At 36.2% G+C, this 24,719-nt stretch overlaps 1 protein-coding gene across 3 annotated transcripts in view; it reads right to left on the reverse strand.

The window, feature by feature from the left end:
- Positions 1-24,719, reverse strand: part of TMC1 (transmembrane channel like 1) — a 202,054-nt gene that overhangs the window by 3,533 nt on the left and 173,802 nt on the right. For 2 of the 3 annotated variants that reach the window (XM_036239376.1, XM_036239375.1), the window contains 6 exons: positions 22,557-22,685; positions 14,140-14,207; positions 8,646-8,885; positions 4,152-4,277; positions 693-771; positions 539-590 (listed from right to left, as the gene is read on the reverse strand). In XM_036239376.1, the coding sequence (XP_036095269.1) occupies positions 539-590; positions 693-771; positions 4,152-4,277; positions 8,646-8,885; positions 14,140-14,207; positions 22,557-22,685 (694 nt within the window). The remainder of the gene's footprint in view (positions 1-538; positions 591-692; positions 772-4,151; positions 4,278-8,645; positions 8,886-14,139; positions 14,208-22,556; positions 22,686-24,719) is intronic. The other variant, XM_036239377.1, reaches the window with a different exon arrangement.

Here is a 24,719-nt window from a genome sequence, read left to right on the forward strand (position 1 = left end):
TTCACATGGAATGCAAAGCATAGCAGTAATTTTGGCAACTAGAAATATTCCTGATTCTAATATTTTAAAAATTAATGAGATTAGAAAGAAAGAAAAGTTAATAAATCAGAAAGGCTTTGACCACCAACAGTGGTGAGCTCAGAGGACCCTCATGGGATCTCCTCAGTGTATCCTTTTAAGTATAAAAATGGTTAAAATGGGCAGGAGAGTCCGCATTTGTATCTGCTATTTGTATATGACTACATGGATTTTTTTTTTTTAAATCTTCCATTGATTTGGAAGATCACTTTTCTATCACAACTGCTAAGCTTATATTCCTGATTTTTTGGGTTGTCTTTTCTTTCTCTCACTGGAAAACAATCCAAGCCTCTGGACATGATGCCTGAGAAGGGCTAAAGAGTTCAACAGTAGCAATGTGGAATGATTTGCTTAGGGTCATAATGCCAGTCTGCATCAAATGCCTCATTTGGAGAAAAATAAAAAAGAAGAGCATACTGTTTGTAGGGGAAAAAACTGCAAACATAAACATATCTCCAACCTGCTCGTGCAGCTGCCATTTTCTTGTTTCGCAGTTTGTTCTCCAAAGCTTGCTACACCATGAAGAAAGCACAGAAGAACATGAGATTCCCTGGTGTTTGCAACTACTTAACATTAATAAAGAAAATATTTCTATGAAATACACTGTATCATACCTGTTTCATCTTCTTTTTTAGATCCAGGTTTGCTGCCTTCTGGCCTTTTGCAGTAGCGTTAAGATAATAGATGGTCAAACTAAATGTAAAGAAATAATAAAATTTATGGTATTTTTCAGTTCAAGATTCATCTTAAACTCATATTAACTAAAGCATTGAATGAATAGTGGCCCTGGAGTAGACTTTAAGATGTTTTCTGCTCGAAACCCCTCAATTTGTAGATAGAAGATTCAGTTGGATATAGAGAGGTAAAGAAGCAACTCAGTTATACAGTGACTAGGCGCAGACCTGAGAGACTGGGCCCCAAGGCTCTGCCTCCACAGCCAGGGGCTCTGTACACCCCATTGCCTAAGTTTAACTTCTTCTTGGAAATATATTAACATCAGTTTAAATTATAATTAAAATTAACATTTTAAATTGATGCCAATGGCATCCAAGAGAATGGAATATCTACTGAAGCTTAGGGAATGTGTCGAATAAAAAGGAAACTAACTTTCTGCCTTAAATTCCCTCTTTTGGCGTTGACAACTAAGAATATAATCCTATTCATAGCCATAGTTAATTAACATGAATTTTTTCCATAGGATGTATTGTTTGCATTTCTCCCTTCTTCAAAATGAAAATGGTTTATAAAGGAATATTCTTAGCTTTTAAGTGACATTTACATTTCTAGAAAGAGCAAATTCCAGCCAAACATTTCTGCAAAAGCCAATATGCTCATCTTCACTTAAAGCAAAACAAATAAACAAAGAAAGAAAATATACAGTTAAAAAAAAGGTAACTGGCACTGCTCTTTCTTGCAAATAACTAGATACTGAACACATTTCCTCTACTCACTAACATGCCAGATTATATCCTTTATGAGCCATCTGCTGCTAGCAACAGAATTATTGACATGGTTTAGCTGGGTTTGTTTAGCTCTTATATGAGTGGCAGGAGTTTGAATGAAATTACATACACGAAAGCATCTGGTACAGTATCTGGCATGAAGTAGGTGCTCAATTAATGTGTGTGTGTGTGTGTGTGTGTGTGTGTGTGTGTGTGTGTGTGATGAGGATTTTCTTAGAAAAATGCCTGGGTTTGGAGGATGAACTCAAAGACCTTACAAGTTATCTGCAGTTCTGAAATTCTCTATTTATCCAACACTTTTTTTTCCTGCCTGGTGATGCACCTTAAATGAATATTCCTTGTAAATCATTTTTTAGTCTCTAAAGAAATAAAACTGCCTGCAGAGAACTAACCTAAGCTCTACTCAGTTATCAAAAGCCATCTAAGCTGATGTAATATGGGCCATTAGGGAAATTCAAAATGCCTGTAACATGTAACATTCTCTAATTAAAGGTAATAAAAAACCAAGCCAACTGTATAGGTTCCATAAAGTGGAAGATGAGACCTCAGGATTTGAAAAATTAAATCAGTGATGAACTGGAACTTGGGTTTTAAATCAGAACCTCAGAACCAAAGTCAACTCTGCAGTACATCTATTTGACCTTTTACCCTGTCATTCTTCCCCTCGACAGTCTACATCGGGAGTCGGCAAACCTGACTTTCGGCTTGTTTTGTGGGGCCCATGAACTTAGAATAGTTTTTATACTTTGAAATGATCATATAAGTACTAACATAATATTCTCATTTTTGCCTCTGGTCCTTTAAGAAAAGTGGGCCCATCCTGGTTGTAGACCATCCCTGACAAGCGGCTTCCAGCCCTTCTGAACATTCCTACTCATTCTGAACTCGGGGTGTGGTACTGCAAATGAGTAGGGGGGAATTAAAGGTGAAAAATAAGAAGATGTGAATTTGAATTCACTATTAGCCATTTGATTTGGGTCAGATCTTCCCTGTGCTATCAATAATATATCTGTGAGGCCAACTTCTTAATGTGGAAATTAAATGAGTTACTATGTCGATAGTGCCTGGAACAAAGGCAGCCACAATCCCACGATGGTTTATTAAATCTTTAATTAACAGTATTAGTACAATGTTGTTCCTTTGCTTAAAAATAAATGTCTCTCAATAAGTTCAGAATATAGTCATAAAATCTGATATTGTTTTGTGTTTCCTTTTTTAAACAAGATCTCATTTGTACTACTGAAGGGCCTAGGCATTTAAAAGTCACTCTTAACATGCTCTCAGAAGCTGCTATATCATAAAAGCACAGAGAATGCGAGTCTTTAAGGGCCATCTGGTAAAACATGCTGCATTTCCTAATGCATCTGTACCAGAGATTTACTGTCTGATTCTAAATGCTGCCCCATGATCAAGGTTCTGTAATATATAATAGTAATCTGTTATACTATTTAATTATCCCTACAGGCTATTAGCTCTCCTGCAAAGAAGGTGTCATGGTATAAAGGGGTGAATGCTGCATTTACTGTCAAAGTTTTACTAATACTATTTTGCTATATTCTCACCTAGGGAAAATCACCCCTCTAAGTCCATTTCTTAATTTATAAATTTGAAGACTACAATACCTGCCTTTGCTGATGTGGCTCATGACAGCGACCATTGCAAAAGATCATGGCGGGGGCTTGGCCCAGACCCAGCTCATTTACATCAAAAGATTGGGAGTTCTCTCCGCGATGCCCCAGTTTTATTTTTATTTAAGCAAACCTAACCTTTTGCATCACCTTTGTTTCTAAAGTGCCCCTAAGGGTGGTTTTATATCTGTCCTCCTCAACTGGCAGAAGAGGCGGTTCCAGATTTTCTACTTAGGACAGTCTCGGTCTTGGGGAAGGAGAGGGAGGTCTAGGGCCCTTTTTGTAGCTCTTCTCTAGTAAGCATATATTTTTACTTAGAATATGTTTATCTGCAGCAGCCAAGAATCAGAAGCCAGTGAAAATAACATGGGGACAAAAGCCCCTTCTTAAGCTCCCCTTTGAAAATCACTTCTTACTTTAAAGGGATAGACTAAGTGAACTTTCTAAGACTCTTCTGGTCCTCTGATTCTACTACTATGGACACACAGTTACTGATGAACTTATGGGAACAAGGTCAGGATGATTTTTAAGACCCCTTAAGACCTGAGCCCTAAAATATAGTCCCTAGGGCCCCCAAGGGAAATATTAACTTAGATGTTCATCATTTCCATGTGTTCATAGCCATCTGCTTTATGGAACAAGAAGTGGGGGCCAGGGGCGAGGGAAAGCTCAAAGCGCTCATTGGATTTAGTAGTTATGTTTCCCTTGCTTTAGCTACTTACTGATAATTATTTTGGTTACTTGGGAACAAATCTTATAATCCTAGACAGGCAAAGACAGACGCAGATGGCTGTGAATTACATCCAATAAGATCAGAATACGGCTAATGAATTTCAGCCTCTCGCTACCATGTAATCAGCACTGAACCTGGTTAGGTTACAGAGTAACCCTTGGAGAGAGTGAGAGCTGAAAAAGCTGAAACTTAAAAAGAGTCAGGAAGAACATAACAAAGGCTCTTTCAGTGAAGAGGGATAGCACATACACCATAACCAAAACCACGGCAATGACCAGTCCGGGGTTAGAAAGCTGTCTCAAGATCTTTGCCATCCAGCTTGGGAAATCATGCTCCAGTGTTTCTCCAATGACTTCAAACATCCTATTTTTGCCACTGGGGGGTGGAAAAAAAAGAAGTTTATTTAAAACATATGGAAAACCGTGGTTACAGCAAGAAAACTAGAAATCTTTTTCAAACACTAAGTGTTTTCTCAGGTTAAGAATCTGATGTTTTGCTACAACTTCTGATACTTTGACTTCATATTGTCAACATATGGATAAAATGTGAGAAATGTTATCCCATCATAAACACATCATCAAACTAGGTAGGAAATTCACCACAAAATTAGGGGAAAAAACGTAAGCTATATTTCTAAGATTTTTGATTGAAATATGTTTTATAAATGGCTTATCAGTCTAACCCTCCTCTAGCTGCCCTCGAAGAACACTCTTTTGGGGGTAAATAAATAGCGCACTCAATTTTTTAAATTAGCCTTGGAAAGGAGCCTGAGAAATAGCTTAACGGAATCAAATCCACAAATAATCCAATATATCTTTCCAAGAAATAGCTTCTATCTCATTTTCCACCAGACCTCTTTCATCAGAGCTATTAATAGGTAACCACACTGAATGATGACTCCTTTCTCTCTCAGTATGTCTTCTGGACAGGTCTTAAAATGTACCAGCTCAGTTCCACTGCTAAGAAAATAAAATAGGAAGAGAAAAAAAATAAGCCTTGAAAGCAAAGGTCCTAAATGGGTTTGTTCTCAAACCATTAAGACAAGAATCAGCCCCTATAAACTAGAAAAATGAAAGCAGAGGTCTTAACTTAGTATATAATGTTCAAATTATAAAGTAATATCCATCAGGCTGAATTATTTTTTATAGTTATGTATACTGATTTTACTATGAAAAGATATGATTTTCAGAAAAGATACTAAGTTGTTTATCACCAAGTTTTATGTATTAAATGAACATGACCCACAAGTTCCAGATCATTTCCCCCCCCCCCCTGAACTAACTGATAATATCTTTCAACAGACTGAGGTGAGAGTGACTCCAAGTACCCCGTCAGGAGTTGCTGGACTACAGAGGTATGAATTTTGCTTCACAAATTATAAATCTACATACTAATTAGCAAGATCTATGATACATAAGGGGGAATGACGTTTACAGACAATTTAAGATTATATTGACTATTCCACTAAAGTTTCTTCTTCATACATCCTAACTGATCATCCTCACCTCCCCCCGCCCCACCCTCACCCACTGCCACACAGAATACAGCCAAAGTAGGTCGGATCACAGGAGAGAAGACAATCTACCCTCCCTTCTCCAGCTTGTTCAGCTGTAGCTGATGTTTTTAGAACGAGGGGACTGGAATTTTGCGAAAACAATCCCTACCTACAAAGGTCTTCTTTGCATCCCAGTGTGTCCCAAATGCAAAGTTATAGGCACCTATGGGGATTTTTGGGTGTCTTTTCCAGATCATGTCTCTTATCAAGAGTCTAGATATCTTTAATTATACACGAACTATAGAACTAATTAAAAATCCCTGGCAATTCCTTTTTTTGACAGATTAGCCAACATGTGCCACTTCACAATATTCCCAGAAGTCCTTTCTAGTCTGCTGTGACTATACAGTCAAATGAAATGCTACTTCACTTAACCTATGGTTTCCCTAAGGGCATAGCTTCATCCTTCCTAGGTTAAAACAGTCTATGAGTAGGCTTGTCTTTCCAGTCAGACTGAAAGTGCCACAGGACCAGAATCTAAGCCCAGATTAACCCTACATCTCATCTAGTGCTTAGCACACAATAAGCAGTCATTAATCACTTGTTAATTCAAATTATTAGTCAACACTTTGCTGTGTTCTGAGATGCTGTGACTCAAAGAGATGAAAGTATTTCCCACCTCTAGAAGTCACTACATTATTAAAAAAATAGAAACATAGAGTGTAATTGCAAATAAATTATGTAATAGCAGTGTCACAATATAATATAAACCTGAACATATTGTATGATCTCAGTTATTTTTTTAAAAATCTGCATGAAAAGAAAACCAAACTATAAAATGCCAAAATATTGAGAGTTGTTATTTCAGGGCTTTGGGGGTTATGGTAGTGTTTATTTTCATGTGAAAATGTTTCTATAATTTCCAGATTTTCTAGGACAAACACATATTGCCTTTGCAGTAAGATGAAAATGCATAAAAAATGTAATTACCATAATGTTAGTAGAGAAGTGTGTGAGAACCTAGAAAACTAGAAATTGTTCAGAATTATTAGTGAGAGAGCTGGTAGAGAAACATTGAATAACAGGAAATATGGTAAAATGATTAGAATTTTCTTTACCTGGACCAAAGAAATAATTTTTAAATTGTTGTGCTGTTTAAAGAAAATCCACTTAATAGTATATTAAAATAATTTTATAAGAAATTCACCCTCCCTAGCCAGATCTTACGAAACCAGAACAAGGTAGAATGTCTTATCAAATTGCTTTGCAGAATGGGTCTCCTAAGGTGTTGCAGCCACCTTACCGGAAAACATATCTGTATCAGGGAGCAACTGGCTATCACTATGATGTCTCCATTAATCTACCTTAAATGCATGTTTTCCAATCATCTGCCCACCTGGGCAGGGTCAGACACCCTTTACTAAGCAGGCTGGGCAAACCACCACAAACTCAGGGGCCCTATGGATGGTAAGTCATGAGGCTCCTATTAACATAGCTTTCTCACCTCTAGGGTAGAAAAACCCTTTTAACCTTTCAGTCCAAACAAATCAAGTATACATTCTTTTGCTGACAGGAAAAATAGACTAAATAGGATAGAGAGAGCCCCTCCCCTACTTCTCTACTGAAAATATTTAAATTTCCTTAATCTTAAAATAGTGATGTAAATGTAGTAATTTTGCCTAAGTTTGCCAATTAGGAAACAGTTGGTCAAAATAAGATATTATGCTTTAGAAACAAATGATTTCTTTCCCATTACAATCATAGTAACTAAGTGTGATATAAAGAAAAGTAGAAAAGTTAGGCCTCAAAGCCTGAAACTGTAGTCATTGTACATACCTAGCTCAATGAAATTTTTAATAGAAATGTACCTGTGTAACCACCACCCAGCTCCATATTGACATTGTGGGGTCTCCCATGTAGACAGCTAAGTCACTTTGATATATTTTTCTGAAAAGTATTAACTTCTAATAAAAAGTTGTAAGCACACTTATCTTGTATATTTAGTTGTGTGGGTAATTTGCAGTTAACTGAAGTCTTTGAATGGCTTATCTCTTGAACTGAATACTCTGAGACTTATCAAGGAGTTATTAAGACCAATCTCTCCTTCGAGAATGCAATTTCATATTTAGTCTCCAGATGTCACTGTCTGCATTATTTATTTCAGCCCACTGGATTGGGGTAGGGCAGAGAATGAACAAGATTTGTCAATATCCGTTTCCCGAATTGACAAAACTCCAGTAGTTTTTGTCCTATCAGCTAGCTTTAAATTTTCTTGCTTTCTTTTCCAGTAAAGCAATAATAACCCAGACTATTATTAGAGTGAAAATTCCTCTTTTATACTTAAGTCAATGGGCAACAAACCTTTTGACTTTAATAACTTGGGTCTGACAGCATGATGGGGAAATTATATGTGGCCATTATTGCATCATGGTTCTCATTTACATGGCTTTTCACAGTCACATTTTCTACACTGAAAAGAAAAAATAACTCGAATGCATGCTGCCCAATGACTTGACATGCAGACGTTTGGGGGGAGACTTATGATAGATTCGTTTTTAAGACTCTTTAAGAAATGAAATCTCAATTCTCCATATCCTGGGGTCTTTACTTTCTTGATAAGTGTCAAAGAGAGAATTCTGTCATAGAGAACTGTAGAAAGTACATTTTCAACTTGAATAGGAGAGATTTCGTAACATTATTGACTTGAGTGATTTATCCTTGCTATTTAGGGAGAATATATGTGAGAAATAGCTTTAATTTTTTACTGGCATGTAGCATTTTGGATTATAAATTGTGTGACCGTTTTTAATGATGAGTCTATGTCCCAGGTAGTATGGAGAATAATCTACTATATTTATTTATTTTTATTTATTTATTTTTTTCAATGTAGTGGTCCACATGAGACATAGCAATAGCTTCAAATATCTGCATGCGAAAGCCTACCATCAGGAAACATTTCATCCAGGCTAGCCCTTTGCTATGGCCTTATATAGAAATAGCTCAGACTCATCGTCCATAATTTACTTAGGCAGAGCCTGGAGCAGTTATTTTCCCTTTTATGAGAAAAATAGATGAAACTTGCCTAAGAGCCTCTATGTCACATAATGAGCCTGAACATCCAAAGGATCTCATTCTCACATACCAAAATGCCATTGTTTGAAAAAAACGAAAATAATTCACACTTTGGCCATTCCTATCTTCATGCCTGAAAGAAAACTATACCCAAATAAAATTTCAAAGACAAGAACCTGAAGGGGCCACAATCAAAAGATGGAGGGAGGGATACGATCATGTACAGGACAGGCATGGTGGACAGGAAGAGGATGAGCAAGAGCATGCCCAGGTAGAAATTATTCGATCTGGAAGCTTTGAAGACTCTGGCCTCAGGAACGTTGCAACACATCACAGCCCAGCACTGGAAGTACATGGATGTGTGGAGTCGAAGGATATTGATGCCTGGGAGGCTGGGAGCAAAGAAAGAGCCCATCCTAGAAAGGAAAACAGAACTCTGTTCAATTGGAGTCTTCACTCCATAACAAGGTCACACAGCACCTGTTTATTTCACATCCTGCTTATTTGCCAAAGGCAGAAAACATATTGCCACTTTCAACTATACAAACCCTTTTTATAAACAAATTTGACTCAACTATTTCCATCTTCTGTACCCATTTTACCATTTCCCTCATTATTGTGAGAAATAATTCCATCATAGAAAGATGCAGATCACTAATCATCTGCTATCATTAGCAAATTTAAACTACAACAGAGTAAACAATATACATATTACATTTGTTTTTCTTGTTTTCTACTTCTAAAATAAACTTAATTTCCTCTAATACTCATATCATTGATTCATACATACAAAAAATAACTTTTATATAATCGACCCTTAAAACTACATATTCTGTTCAAATAAACTGTACATTCAGATTAATTACTTTTGTCATGGCTAATTAATTTTTGTTTAATAAAAGAGAAAAAATTAAAATGGTTTTCTTTTTCTGAAGTATTTTTCATTTGTGGCTGCTAGAATGTTCAGAGTTGATGAGAATGATGTATTTATGTCTAATAATATTTTGTTGCTATCCTATAAAAAGCTTTATACGGTTTCAAGATGAAAATTCAACACATCCATTTAATTTAGTTTAGCTGTTTACTTTATTACTTTTGTTTGCCCTAAAACCCACTGCAATGTATAGCTGATTTTTAAAATATGTTTTAAAATACCACTTTCAAATAGGAACCATGTAAGTGAGGTCACTTTTACTTGATGAATTTATTGGTTATTTCAACAAAATAAACTTTAATTTTTCTTTGATGAAAAAATCCATTAACACCACAAAACTATATTAATGACAATTAATTAGTCTAAAACCAAAAAGAGGTTTTAGAAGTTATTTATTTTAGAAGTTTAAGTATATCATATCTTTTTGACTGTTCAAATTATAATAAAGCCCTCAGCATTCCTAGTTAGGTTTACCATTTTATATTTCCTGGATAAGTAAAATTGTTGTTTTAACCAATCCAAAGTAAATTTGGCTTACTATTGTGAGTGGGGGAGTTAAGTTAAAGAAATTAGTGTCTGCTATAATTCAGCTTGTGCAACCCAACATTATACTATTTTATTGAAAAATGGAATCTCGCCACAGTTTGGGTTATCTTATTGATAGGAGTCCACACAACAGATCTGAATGGTATGTTAGCATACTGAGTTAACCAGAGACTTTGTGGAAAGTTAAATTATTTTTTTAAATGGCATGAACTAATCATGCTAAACTAAATAAGCCAGACAGGAAAAGTTGAAAATCATATGATATCACTTATATGTGGGATATAAAACTAAAAGCAACAAATGAACAGGACAAACAAACAGAGACTCATGAACATGGACTGTAGACTAGTGGTTACCAGAGGTGACGGGGGTAAATGGGGTCAAATATGTGGTGACAGAAAGAAATCTAACTATGGGAGGTAAACACAGTGTAAATATATATATATGCCTTACTGTTAAAAGTGTATAGCTGAAACTTATTGGATTCCATTAACCAATGTCACCGTAAGAATACATACATACATACATACATACATACATACATACATACATACATAAATAAATGGATGAATGAATGGTATGAAGTTTGGGTGATAATGCTGTGTTCAAGTAGGTTAATCCGCTGCAACAAATGCACCCCTGTGGTGAGCAATGATGATAGTGGGGAGGCCGTGCATGTGGGAGCAGGTGATACATGCGAGCTGTCTGTACTTTCCACTCAAATTTTTCTGTGAACCTAAAATTTACCTAAGATATAAACTTAATTAATTTTTTTAATGAGAGGATAGACTTTGGAACAACACGGGGTGTCCTGGTTACAAGACAGCATGAAAGAACCTGGAACTCCCAAAACATGAGCAAGTGACTGAGTGACGGTCCCAACAGAGTGGTCAGAATAACTAAGCACCAAATTATATCCCCAAAGGCAAATATTTGGAATGCAATGCTTTTAGATAATGATGCTTTCCCCCTTTTAAAAGTCAGGATTGTCCATGTGATTTGTTCTGGCCAATAAATTAGAAATAAAAATGAGGTGTCTCACTGCTGGGTAGAAATTTTAAGAACACTGTGTACTTTTTTGTTCTCTTCTCCCTCTGCTACCCTGACCAGCAGTGTTCCAGGTGGATCTGATTCTCTCTTTCTAAACCTCCACAGTGAGGGTAACTTATAAGAGCAGAGCCTTCTACCAATGGACGTTAGATTTGTAGTATAAACAAGAAATAAACTTTTCCTTTTGTAAGCCGTCAAGATTTTAGTGTTTCATTGCTGGACAACGTAGGCTATCCTAAGACATAATTTTGTACACAATTCAAGACCAAGACCTGCCTAAAGTCACATGTGTAACTATAAATATTACATGCATTGTTTGTATATGTGTGTGTGTGTATATATATGTGTGTGTGTGTGTGTGTATACACACACACATACGTGTATATATACATACACACACATATTATATGTACATGCATTGGTAAATAAATAAATTTCAAATTTTCCAAATAAATGTCACATAGGCATTTTGAACAAATGACACAAGAGCCATAACCTGAAAGACAGGGCCTGGCAGCGCAGCACCACATGAACTTTAATGCTCATCCTACCTTTGTTCATGACTCACTCACTAATCAGCTTGGCCCACTAAGCCCCTTACCCAGACTTGATGCTGTCATCTGCCAGAGAAAGATCATCGTAATACCTTAGCCTGATAAACTGCTTTCTTCCCAAGAAGATCAAAGCAAGTGAAAGGTTCTTTTATTTAGCTCTTCTTATCACTCCAGTGACATAGTATATGTCAGGCAAATTATTCACACTTGATCAATTGAGAAAATGAGGTAGTAAAAGGTGACAAGACCAGGGGGATGGTATACAATGAGACAGTGGTGGAGCAATGTCCAAACCCATCTTCTCTCTCACTGTGTGTTCTCTGCTGCCTCTACATCCTGTTATGACAGAGATGATTTGTGTTTTCATCAATTAAATACGATTTCAAAAAACCTATGCTATTTAAAAAGTAAATGTTTGACATAAAGTTTTACTGATTATTTCAGCCAATTCATACAAAATGGATTTTACCTATAAATATTTGATTTTAATAACATCAGTATAAATAACCTCCACTACTTAAAACCTCCCCAAGTTGTAATTGAATGTCTCCAGTCACAAACCAATGGAATTTGATAAAAAGTCCCCATGCTCTTTTGATGATTTCTGTTGAAAATGGCCAAACTCAGTTATCAGATCCTCATGCCTCAACAAACAGTAGATTACCATGTGTGAGTGCCCTTGTGCAGGAGAGCCTACCACACACTCCACACCCCCGCACCTGGCACACCACATCCTCCCTCACCAACTTCCTGGGAACTAAGAAAAGAGTATTTGTACAAAGGGTTGGCCTGAAGGTGAATAACAGTTCTTTTGTTTCTGGAACTCTGGAAAATGTGTGGCTGACTGCCTTTGTATACTCAAAAAACACAATCACTTAGTAACGTCCTCTTCATACTAATCAGAAATGAGACTTGACTAATATCCGAAGGACTAATACATAGAAAGTGATAGTGCAATGATACTACAGAGATCTTGATAATGGATCTGCCCATGAGAGAACTAGGGAATATTTTTAGATTTTTAAGAGTGTTAATATGAATAATAGTGATATATAGAAAGAGTTATAAAATTACAGGACTGCCATTACAACAGCTTTTCTGATAATGAAAATGAATTTCTAGGATGATCTGTTGCCTTAACTCTGAAAGAATAAGAAAGAGAGATGCAACATATGTCTGCACAAATGGTACCCTCCAGGCCTGAGGGATTTATGGCACTCTATAAGAGCCAGGGAGTTTTAAAACTGATGTAACACAGTGGTCTCTCATTACTTGAATAGCAAGGTTAGCTATTTTCTGCCATGACAACAGAATTCTCTCCAGGAAATAAAAATTCCAGAGCCCATAGAATCTGCCCCCATGGCTTTCTCTGTCATATGTTGGGCCACCTTGACTTTCTTCCCTGCTTGGAGAATAAAAGGTTCATTTCACTCCTTCATGACTCTCTAGACACATGAGCTGTAACTTGCAGAATTTAGCCAAGAATTACATTTTTAAACTTATCTGACAATGGAGAAGATAATCTTTTTATAGACTTTTCTTCATATTGATTGATCTAGTGAGGCACAGGAATTTGACAGGCCCTGTGGCAAGATGATGGGGTCCTTGACTACAGTCTTTATATTGCTGAAGCAAGATATATTTGCCGAGAGGTCCAGTCTCACAAAGGTTTAGTAATTCAGGCCAGCTATGGTTGAAAGGTTTGAGTTATATATGATACTTGTGCAAAAACTTAACCTAGTTACTGGTACTTGTACATAGGACAATGGTATGGTCAGTGATGCAGTGTTATGTTAGACATGTATCGGCGGGATAAAAAAGCTCAATTACAAGTGCTTATAGATTGGAGTGCTCTTAGTTAACGATGACAGATTTCTAAGACACATGGCCCCAGATGAATTGTATGCTATGATTTGATTTTTAAGCTCAAAACATGATTTTGACTGTATCAAATCATCTTAACTTGTTAAGGTTTACAGGAAGAATGCTTTCATTTAATAAAAGATATGACAATCCTTTATACATCAAAAGAAATGATTCTGGTGTACAAATGGCCCTGTGAAACTAGTTCCAAAATAAAGATCACATTTTTAACTTGACCTTCCTAAAACATGTGTTTCATCTCTATAAACTTTTGGATTTGGTAAGATACTATTTTTAAAAGTAGCTATAAGTTTTATTTTAAATATATTTGATAGTGGCAAGATAAAATCAGATTCTCAGAGAGACTTTCCATCAGTTTATTTCACACTTAATATGTAGTAATGTGATCATTAACGTCACTGTTAGATCCTAGTGTTGCAGGATACAAAATATAAGAAGGCTTCAAATTATCTACCAGCTAGAGCATGCACTCCCACCATTGGAGGAAAGAGTGCTATGCAAAACAGGTGGATGCCTTTGAGAACCAAGATTTAAGATATGAAAAAGAAAAATGTAAACTATTCATAACCATCCACTCTGCAAAGGCAAACGTTGACTTAGACACAGACTGCAGTCTCCTCTGACACTGGGTTATAATGCTTTATGAAATAATGAACTTGGAGGCTTTTCTAAAAGTGGCCAATTATCCAACAGCCGGCCTACCAGATCATGCCTTGGTTGAAGATCAGAGCGAGGACGTTGCCACTAATGTCAAATTCAGTGTATGAAGGCTAGAAGAGACACAGACATTCATTGGATTAGTAGCTTAAATGGTAACTATTGAAAGGCTAGTATTTTATGTTTCTGCACAGGTATAGCTAAGCTCCCAACTACTCTCTTGCAGCAGTAATCAATATAATGAATAATTATTAATAGATAGAATTTAAAAAGCACCCTTTTTAACATAGTGAATCTGTCATTCAGTGCTGTGAAAGCGTGAGACGGGCTCCCATGCACTGCTGGCGAAAGTAAATATTGTAGCAAACTTTTAGAAAAACAATTTGTTAATACATATTAAAAGCTTTAAAAACTTCATTTTCTCTGACACTGTTAAGTCTACTTCTATGAACTGTTTTAACAAAATCATTTTAAATGTTTACAAATTTAAACAAGCAGCAAAGAAACCACCTAAATGTCTAATATTGGTGAAATTAATCCTGTATATCTATACTATGACATATAGTACAGCTAATTATAATCACTGTTGGAAGAGTATTTACATACACAAGAGAAACTATGTTTTAGTGTTAAACAAGAAATATGTAAATTATACATTCATTATTTTTATCAACTCAGTATGAAACCGTATAAAGTAATAATTTAAAAGTAATCAGCAAAATTAATATTTATTATACGTGGTGATGGATTATGACTTTCGTTTTAAGTTTTGCCTATTATAAAACACTTTTAAACAAAAAAAGTGAATTTTTTTTACAATAAAACAAATATAGAAAAATACAACAAAGTTTAAGAAGTTATGCAATTCAGTGTCCAGTATTTGTCTTCTAGATAATACCATGCTGCTTAGGGAAGCAGCATGAGGCTGTTCTTTGTGCAGAGGGGCCACCAATAGAAACTGAAGCAGGTATCTGTCCCAAGGTGGCCAATTCAAAGGCTTCCTGGTGACACATTAGGCATCCTACAAGGAAAGCTTCTACCAACGGGATGCTAATTAGTAAGGGCAATAAAATTGGCTTTTACTTAATTTGAAACAGAATAGCCAGGCAGGAGACTGACTAATTGGTAACTAGAGAAAAAAGAGAACAGCAAAAAGATGTGAAGTGAGAGGATCAAGAAATCATGAAAGAGAAATCAAGAGAGGGGCAGGTCTCCATTACTGCCCCAGATTTTCATATCTGCACATGTAACTTTACACCATATGTACCCTCATAATAACTCCCTCTCCAATACACACACACACACACACAGGACCTGAAAATGTCTGTTCTTCCCAAATCCAAAAACTCAAACATATATTTATAAGAAGATAGGACAGGTCTGTGATTTGAAACACCAATAAAATGATCACAACATTTGAATGCTCGAGACTTCTTAAAACTAACTTCATCACTTTTCCAAAAGGCAGTAGTCCTCTCTGAGTCAACTGGAAGATAAGTGCAATATGCCTTGTTAACAGATTCAGGGAGTAAACGGCAAGGACAGCATGACAATGGTTAAATAACAAAATTAAAAAAAAATGATCAAATGATACATAATGAAACATTACGTAGCCCTGTTCCACTAGGCGGGACAAAGCTAATATGGATAATTTCAATGTAAATTCACTCAAGATACTGCTAAAGGATATACAAAGTATTTCACTAGTGTACTCATCACCTAAAAGGGTGACATTCACAAAATGCAAAAAAAAAAAAAAAAAAAAAAAAAAGATTTGGTTGAAGTTTTTGTCCTAAAATTAACAACGAAAAAAATGTGGCCTTCATGGAGGAAAAAAAAAAAGAATTGCCTTTAATCCTGAGAAACATTAATTCTGCATCTTTCTCTTTCCAAGAAAGCACTTTGCTCTGGATCATCTATTTTTCTCTCTTGGAGCCCTGTGAGATCACAAAACACATTTGAAAAATGCTCAGCCTGGTGGCCTACACCATTTGTGGCCTTAGAGCAGCTCTTCTCTGTGTCAGTTTAAGAATCAAAACTTCAACCTTGGCCTCTTTAGAATAGTGTCATGATTTAGCCCACCAAACTACAAAAAAAAATGAAAAAAAAAATCAGCCTTTAAGAAGTACATTCCCTTTATTCTCACACGCACAGGAACCTTTTAAAGGTCATTTGAGATGAGATATTTTTATTACTATGTGACCAGAAAAGCTCAAAGGACATACTGAGAATCCCTGGCCCTGCTGGCAGCAGGAGCAACTGGAGGAATAAAGCTTTGATGTATAAATTGACCAGATGCATAGAAAGGGTAGAGGGCAGCTCTACTGTACCATGTGTATCTGTGGTACAGATACTTGACTGGAATTCAGACCCGAGTATGAGACTTTGCCCTGCCATTTCCTAGCTGGGTGAACTGGGCCAATCACTAATCTCTTCAGGCCTCAGTTCTCTCACAGATAAATTTATGAAACAGATTAGGGGTTGGCACACTATAACCCATGAGCCAAGTCTGGGCCACCATCTGTTTTTATAAATAAAGTTTTACTAGAATATAGCTACATTTATTTGTTTATGTATTGTCTGTGGCTGTTTGCAACCAAAACAGAAGTTTAATAGTTACAACAGAGACCATATGGCCTGCTGAAAAGAAAGTCCCCTTTTTTCCTCTTCTAATACACTTTACTCATAATACTTCTGACACAGATGTGTGAGTTTCCCCCACACACCAAGAAATTCCCCAATTCTCTGTGGACATCAACTGGATGTCCTGCAATTTAACTCATTTCTGACACTAACAGTATGGTTAGGGCAGACCCCACAGGTTAAGGCCTCAGTCACACAAGGCTGCCCCCACTTTGATACCAACCATAAGTTCAGGTTGTTGCCTATGCTAACTAACTGGTTATAAACTGGGGATTCCCATGACTACCTCCTCAGATTCTAATTTGCTAGAAAGCTTACAAAACTTAGGAAAACAGTTTATTTATTAGATTACTGGTTTATTATAAAACGATACGGCTCAGAAATAGCCAGATGGAAGAGATGCATAGGGCAAGGTATGTAGGAAGTGGCACAGAGTTTCCATACCCTCTCTTGATGCACTATCTACCCAGTACCTTGATGTTTTCAGCCACCACAGAAGCTCTCTGAATCCCACGGGTCACAGATTTTTATGCAGACTTCATCAGTAAGCATGACCAATTATTAACTCAGTCTCCAGACCCTCTCCCTTACCTGGCGGATAGGGAAATGGGGCTGAAAATGTCAAGCTTCTAATCATGGCTTGGACTTTCTGGCGACCAGCCCCCAACTAGAAGTTATCCAGGAGCCCACCAAGAGTTGTCTCATTAGAAAAAAAAAAAAAATTGTTCCTGTCACTCAAGAAATTCCAAGGAATTTAGGAGCTCTGTGTCAGGAACCAGTATCAAAAACCAAATATTAGAACAAATGATGTTCCTAGCACCCTATCACTTAGAGAAATGCAAAGCTATTAGGAGCTCTGGCCAGGAGTTGGAAATGAAGACTAAAATATGTATTTCTTATTATATCACAATATCGCACCTGCAGAAGCAAAAACACTAGCCATTTACAGAGAAGGTCTGCTGATTTCTAAACTAGATAATTTCTAAAATCCCTTTTTATTCTAAAATATGTAATTGGTTGAAAATCAGATCCAGTTATTAAAGAATTGCTTCTCTGTAAATATCTTAGAAATGAAATTTAATACTGTATGCATTAAACTCAGAAACTCCCACTCTAAACTTGAAACAAATGTAAGAAGGCAACCCTCTCCCCCATACTCATATACACACAAACACACACACATATACAGTATAAAATTCAATGCTCATTCTTTTAGAGGTGGATTTTTTTAAAAATGAGATTACGTCACAGTTTAGATTTCTTAAAAGTAATATGAGTCTAAATTAATTTGCAATATGTTTGCTTGATTGCCTCTAAAATCTAAAAAGCTTGAAGGTAAATAAATGATGCCTGGGGAAAAAACATGCTTGGGGCTGAGGTCCATAATAGTCGAGGGATCGGAAATTATTTTGTTTTATATTTGGACCTTTGTTTCTGGCGGATGGGAGTCAGTCATCTACCCAGAGGGAAGACATATGGTGCTCATTGGACTGAAGAGCCTGGGAAAACCCACTCTCTCTCCACAAGTTTGGTTATTTTGGGCAGATCATCAACCTATGAATATTGTGAAATGCAATTCAGAATCTCAGAGAGAATTTTGTCATTGCAATGACCTTCACATGAATTTCATTTCACACAGTTGGAACCACTCCACTTAGAGCTTCATGCTGGCCTGGCCTGTGGCTCTAGGGCAATGGTTCTCAAGTGTGGTCCCAGATGAGAAGCAGCAGCTTTACCTTGGAACTTGATAGTAAAGTATATTATTATGCTTCACCTCAGATATCCTGAATCAGAAATTCTATGTTTTCACATGTCTTCAGGCGATTCTGATGTATGCTTAAATTTAAGAACCACTGATATAGGACAAATCCTAGCCTCATCTACTGGGATGATTCAGCACCTTGAGGCTTTGTGCTTCAACCTTTGTTGCTGCAGACAGACTCCATCCAACATTCAAGTGGAACTTCAAATCCAGCCCATGCTGTTCCTTTTTCCATGATGTTCTCACCCCTTCGTGGGATACTCGTGACTTCTTACTGATTCTTTATCATGCCATCTTCCTAGACTGCTAAATAATAATATCTCATTCCCAGCTGGAGAACGCCAGTTTTAACTTCTAATTCTATATCCCTGCCCTGCCTGCTAACTGCCTGCAAGTGACCTGTCTAGACCTGGGAGCACCTTAAGGTACAAATGTTATAGCTTGGCTCATGAATTATTCATGATTTGACAGATTCCTTCAAATTTCTAGCATTAAACATTATAGTGAATATGAACACAATAGAAATCTAGTTGATGGTTTCAAAGTTGATGGCCACATGACTTTGAGCCCTAGTTCCACCACTGACCAGCTAAGTTTTTAGCAAATAATTATAGTATATTCATATATGGAATAGTATACAACCATTTAAAAACCACCTCATAAAATAAGTTAACAGCATACTGTATATGCGATATATATATTTCTATATAAATACTACATTTATATATGTTTATAAAAATCTAAAATGAATCTATAGGACTTATTTACCTACATATAAATACTAATACTATATGATTTAAAAATCCATATAAGTAATGCCATGAGTAGTGGGATTACCTGTAATTTTTATTTTCATATTTAACTTATACTAGGTTTTCTAGATTTTCTGTTTTCTGCCTGGATTGCCCATACTTTTCAGCTGCTGGGCCCTGTCTTAACAGCTGTCCCTCCACTGAGAATGCTTTCTTCCATCTCAATTTTTTGAAATTCCTTCAAGATGGCTCAAAAGTCTCTTTCTCCATCATGTCTTTGCATTTCTATTGATGTCACCAGCCCCAAAGTCATATAATTGGTGGTTTTTCCTATAACATTTACATTTTGCTCTATATTGACAATAGGAGCTTGCAAAATTAAAGAGTAGTAAAAATGTGAGAATGAATAAATCTGAAGAAGGCAGTGGTTTTTCAGCTCCAACCAATTTCTCATAAGTAAGAATATGGGTCTAATATTGCTGGGCCTTCTACTATGTCAAGAAAAGCAAGAAATCCATACTTTTTAATGTAAACTCTTCAGTTTTTAAATATTAGCACTTTAAAAACAAACAAACCCCTCTGTAGACCAAAGAAAAAAAATTACCTGTAAACTAAATCTGGCCTGCAGGCCCAAGTTTGCAATCTCTCCTTCAGCTTATATCTTTTCCATGTCTGTATCCCCTTATCACCCAGCAAAGAGGTTTGCTCATAGAGTTTTGCACTTAGTAGGCACTCAGCTGCATACGCTGTCCACTTGGTAGGCCAATGAAAATTGAATCCACATCAAAGATCCATCATCTGACCTTAATATGCTAAAACTTGTTTTGGTGCAGAACTTCTCTCTGAAGAGCCTTCCAAAGGTAACATATGGATGAAAATTCTTTCTCTATGACCTAGAACAGGAACTTGTCTTTTTCCTGTACCTCATACTAACTCAAGAGCATTGTCAGCACTCAGTAAATAATAAATTAGTCACTTAATTACAGCTTTTGTGCATCCAGGTCATGTTGTATTGACTTCGTAATTGAAGCAAAATTTTCTAGCACTTAAGAAGCAAGCAGTAAGGGACAAAAGGCAAACACAAGCCAAACAAAAGTCAACAAAAAAAAATGGCAATTTTTATGTCTGCTTCAGAAGAGCTGAATCAGGTGAAAAAAATAGAAAAGAAACCAAGCCAGCCGAATATCTCATAGCAGGGATGGGAAAGCAATGCAACAACATCCTGGATCTATAGCATTACCTCACCGTCATTTACTAAAGAGCATTACCTAACTGCTTTTGGCTCATCAGAGAGGCACTTTCAGTGAGAGTGATAGAGATGACCTAATAAAAGGTACGATCTCAAAGTCAGATAGCCAGGCAGAATATCCTGCATGGAGTCTTGAAAACAGTTTTGTATGTGGCACTTATCCTAAGACTAGAGGGCATGAGACAGGGGGAAGATCAGCAGTAAAAGATATCCCTTAACTAGTGAGGAGAGAAACATCATTGTCTCAAGAATACTGACTCCATAGGTATACTACTAGAAGCAAGCTGAATTTTGTCAGTAGGTGGTGCTAGAATGTGGAGGTTCAACACTGAATCAACACATAGTGCCTGCCATGTGACAAGCATAGTTCTAAGCATAGACGTTAAAGTTTCTGTTTTTAAAAAGCTTTCATCTTAATAGAGGGAGACAGATTACACGCATGCTTGAAAAAGGAAATGTCAAATAGTTACATATCATATTGAAAAAATAAAACTGTGTTGGAACTGAGAGTGTCTGATAGGCTATATTAGATTGGATGGTTGGAGAACAGTTCTGAGGAGACGTATTAGCTGAGTGCTTAATGACAAGAAGAAATCAGCTATGCCAAATTTTAGGAATCTGCATGCCTAGAGGAAGAAACAGCTAGTGCAAATCCAAGGACCATCTTGTGTTTGAGCATAAAAAAGAATCTCAACATTTGTGGACTTCACAAAGAAAGAGCAAAAGATCAGAGATGAGCTCAAAGGGAAAGAAAAAAAAAAATCCCACAGATCATACAGGGTATCGAAGTCCCTAGAAAGGCATTTGGAATCCCTTCTAAATACTCATTAAAGCAATGGAGTATTTTAAGCAAATGAGTACTACCACTCCCCCAGGTCATATTTCCCAAGATGATTCTGCTTCAACACTCAAACTTGAGGTGGGGAGAACCTGGGTTTGAGCATAAAGCAAATGAGCCCATGACAAAGTCATCATCAGTGGGGTTTTAGAGAAATTTGCTAGAATTCAGCTCCACCACTTGCCGAAGCCCTATCTGCACCTTGGCCCTTACTCAAAACTTCCATAGCCCCCTGCTTGTATTTCTGTTGAGCTCTTATTAGACTGTGAGCTTTATGAAGTAAGCACTACATTTATTGAATCCTTTTATCCTCCAATGCACTACACAGTGTCCAGGAGTTTGTTTATTAGAATGCAAAGGAATTAATAGAAAGTGGAGTCGACACTACCCATCCTGCCCTGCTTCTTGAAATGCCAACTAGCTTCAGGGGGAGGGAGCTGACTATGGGTCCAAGATTTATCGAGTGCATTTTAATGGGCAGGTAAGATCTGTTGCTTTAGCCAGCTTCTGCTAACTTATGAGAATATCACAAGCCATCATACTCGTCTGATCCCTTCTGAATTAAAACCGACTCATTGGTCTTCATTTACAGTTGTCTCCCCTTATCCGTAGTTTCACTTTCCATGGTTTCTGTTATTCACAGTCAACCAACGTTCAAAATACTAAACAGAAAATTTCCAAAAATGAGTGTTAAATAAATTTTAAATTTCTCACCATTCTAAGTAGTATGATGAAATCTCACACTATCCTGCTCCATCCCACCAGCGATGTGAATCATCCCTTTGTCCAGCATACACATGCTGTGTACACTTCTTGCCCCTCAGTCATTTAGTAGTAATCTTGGTTGTCAGGTCCACCATCATGATATTGCAGAGTACGCTTTCAAGTAACCATTATTTTACTTAGCATGGTCTCCAAAGCACAGGCATATTGATTTGTATGTGCCGAAGAGAAGCTGTCAAGTGCTTCCTTTAGGTGAAAAGGTACGTATGCACAGGAAAAAATATTGTATACATAGGATCAGTACTATCACAGTTTCAGGCATTCACTGGTGATCTCAGAACATATTCTCCATGGGCAAAAGGGGACTACCGTATTGACATCTAAAACAGTGAACCTGCCCTGTAAATTCTGAGATGTTTTCTTCTTGAATAGTGTGTGTAAACAATGACCCATGAAGAAATAATCTGATAAGAGAAAAATGAATGTGATACTTACATATCCATATTCCAAATCCCAGCACCAGCAATAATTGCAAAATCTTACAAAACATGCTCTGAGAAAGTCCCCAATGAGGATTGTAACATAGGTGGTCAAAACATCAGAAACAGTCAGCCGCACAAATTCCTGTTGAGATATTATCTGCATTAAAATTTACACTTCTCTCCTCAAGTGGTCCTAGTGTTGACATCAAATTTTTCATGTTTCTAAATACTATTAGCATAAAAACTGCAATTAATAGTTAAAAAACTAGTTAGGCACATCTAGCAAATAAACTGTTTATACCTATTTTATTAGTTGAAAAGTAATTGTTTTCCATTCCAAAATCACTGTATCTAAAGTATTCTTACTGAGAAACTTTTATAATCAGGACACATGAACCCCAAATAGAAAAATATTGACCACACAGAAGTTTAAAATTTAATCTGACAAACAGCAATATTTATAAAGTTAAAAGAAAAACTTAGAAAAAGCACTTGCAGCTTGTAAGATAGCAGTAAGTTTTTCTAACATATTAAAACTTTTATGAATCAGTGTGATAACAGATGGGTGATCCAATTAGGGGGAAAATGGCAAATATCATAAATAATAAATCCATAGAAGAAAACATACAGTCAATTAAAACATTCAAAAATACTTAAACCCCACACAATAACAATTAAAATTAAAACAATGAGTTGTTGCCTCACAGAGTGATAAATATTTAAAAAGCTGTGACTCTCCATATTGGTGAGACAGGCATTGTCATAAACTGATGGGAAAGATAAACTGCCACAATGAGTGGGGGGGGGGGTGGAATTTGTGAAGATCCATCACATTTTAAAGTGTGTGGAATTTGATCAAGGAAATCCACTTCCAGAAATGTATTCTATGGCAATATTTATGTAAGTGCACAAATCCATATGTATAATTATGAAAGTATTGCTTCTCCCAGAAAATAACTGGAAATGATTCAAATATGCTCAGGAGGAGATTAAATAAAATGGTGTTTTCACAACAGAATATTGTGATCTTTTAAAAGAAAATGCTACTATTGTTAGACTCCATCGAATTATATACTTTAAATGAGTGGGAAAGTATTGTATGTGAATTGTATCTCAATAAAGTTGTTTAAAAAGTGCTGAAATGTTATGCTCTAATAAGAAAAAGGTTTTTAAAAATTTTTCAAATTATGATATGTAGTATGAACTCATATATTAACAAAAATCCTGTGTGTATACATATATATACATATATATACATATATTTACGCATGTGTCTAGAAAAGATCTAGAAAATTAGAAACTGGTTAGTGGTGTGAACTTGAATTTATGTGCAAAGTGTACACACTGAAGATTAGAGAAGAAGTTTACTATTTCTCTATGAAACTTGTATGACAATAAGCAATATATAGAAGAGTAGACATATAATTATAAATTTGTATCATATTTTGCTTATGTTCTTTTCTTTCTGTTCATTCCCAATAATTCATGCCCTATGAAGAATGACACTATCTAATAAGACATATTTTGCCAGAATTACTAATGTTCTTCTATAACATGAGAAGTTGGTGTTTATTTCCAGTTCCCTATAAAATAACTACAGAGAAATATTTTTCTCATAGGGCAAAGGGCCATTTCACTAGCGATCATTAGGTTAATTTAGAGCCTCATACTTCGAAGGAGTGTTTTCTGAACCCTGGTAGTTGTGTACCACCTTCATGATTCTTGTCACATTCAAGTTCCATCTGAAATATTCTTTACCTGATATTTCTTTTCATATAATTTATTTTTTTAAAAAATAACCATTATTGTAAATAAAAGATGTATATCATCTCCCATAAATAAAAGTTAACTATAATATAAATATAATAAAAGCAAAACAAAATATTACATTGAAAACTTAAAAATATAAATTTTAAAAATTATTGTAGCATTAGTTTCCACCTAAAATATAGCTCCTGTGATGAGAGCTTGTAAGCAGGTAGTATATTTTGGGAGGTGTTGTCACAGAACAGGAGTGGGGATTGGGAAGAATGAAACAGGGAAAAAGGGAAAGCCTTTCCCCAGAGTGTGTTAAAAACTGTCACTATTAGAACAATTGGGCCTCGATCTTTCTGGGGACTCGCTCAGTAGCTATACAGACTAAGCCTCAGACTTGTTCGGTCAAGAGACAGAAGGG

The sequence above is a fragment of the Rousettus aegyptiacus genome, unplaced genomic scaffold, assembly GCF_014176215.1.
Source record: "Rousettus aegyptiacus isolate mRouAeg1 unplaced genomic scaffold, mRouAeg1.p scaffold_m13_p_3, whole genome shotgun sequence".
Lineage (NCBI taxonomy): Eukaryota > Metazoa > Chordata > Mammalia > Chiroptera > Pteropodidae > Rousettus > Rousettus aegyptiacus.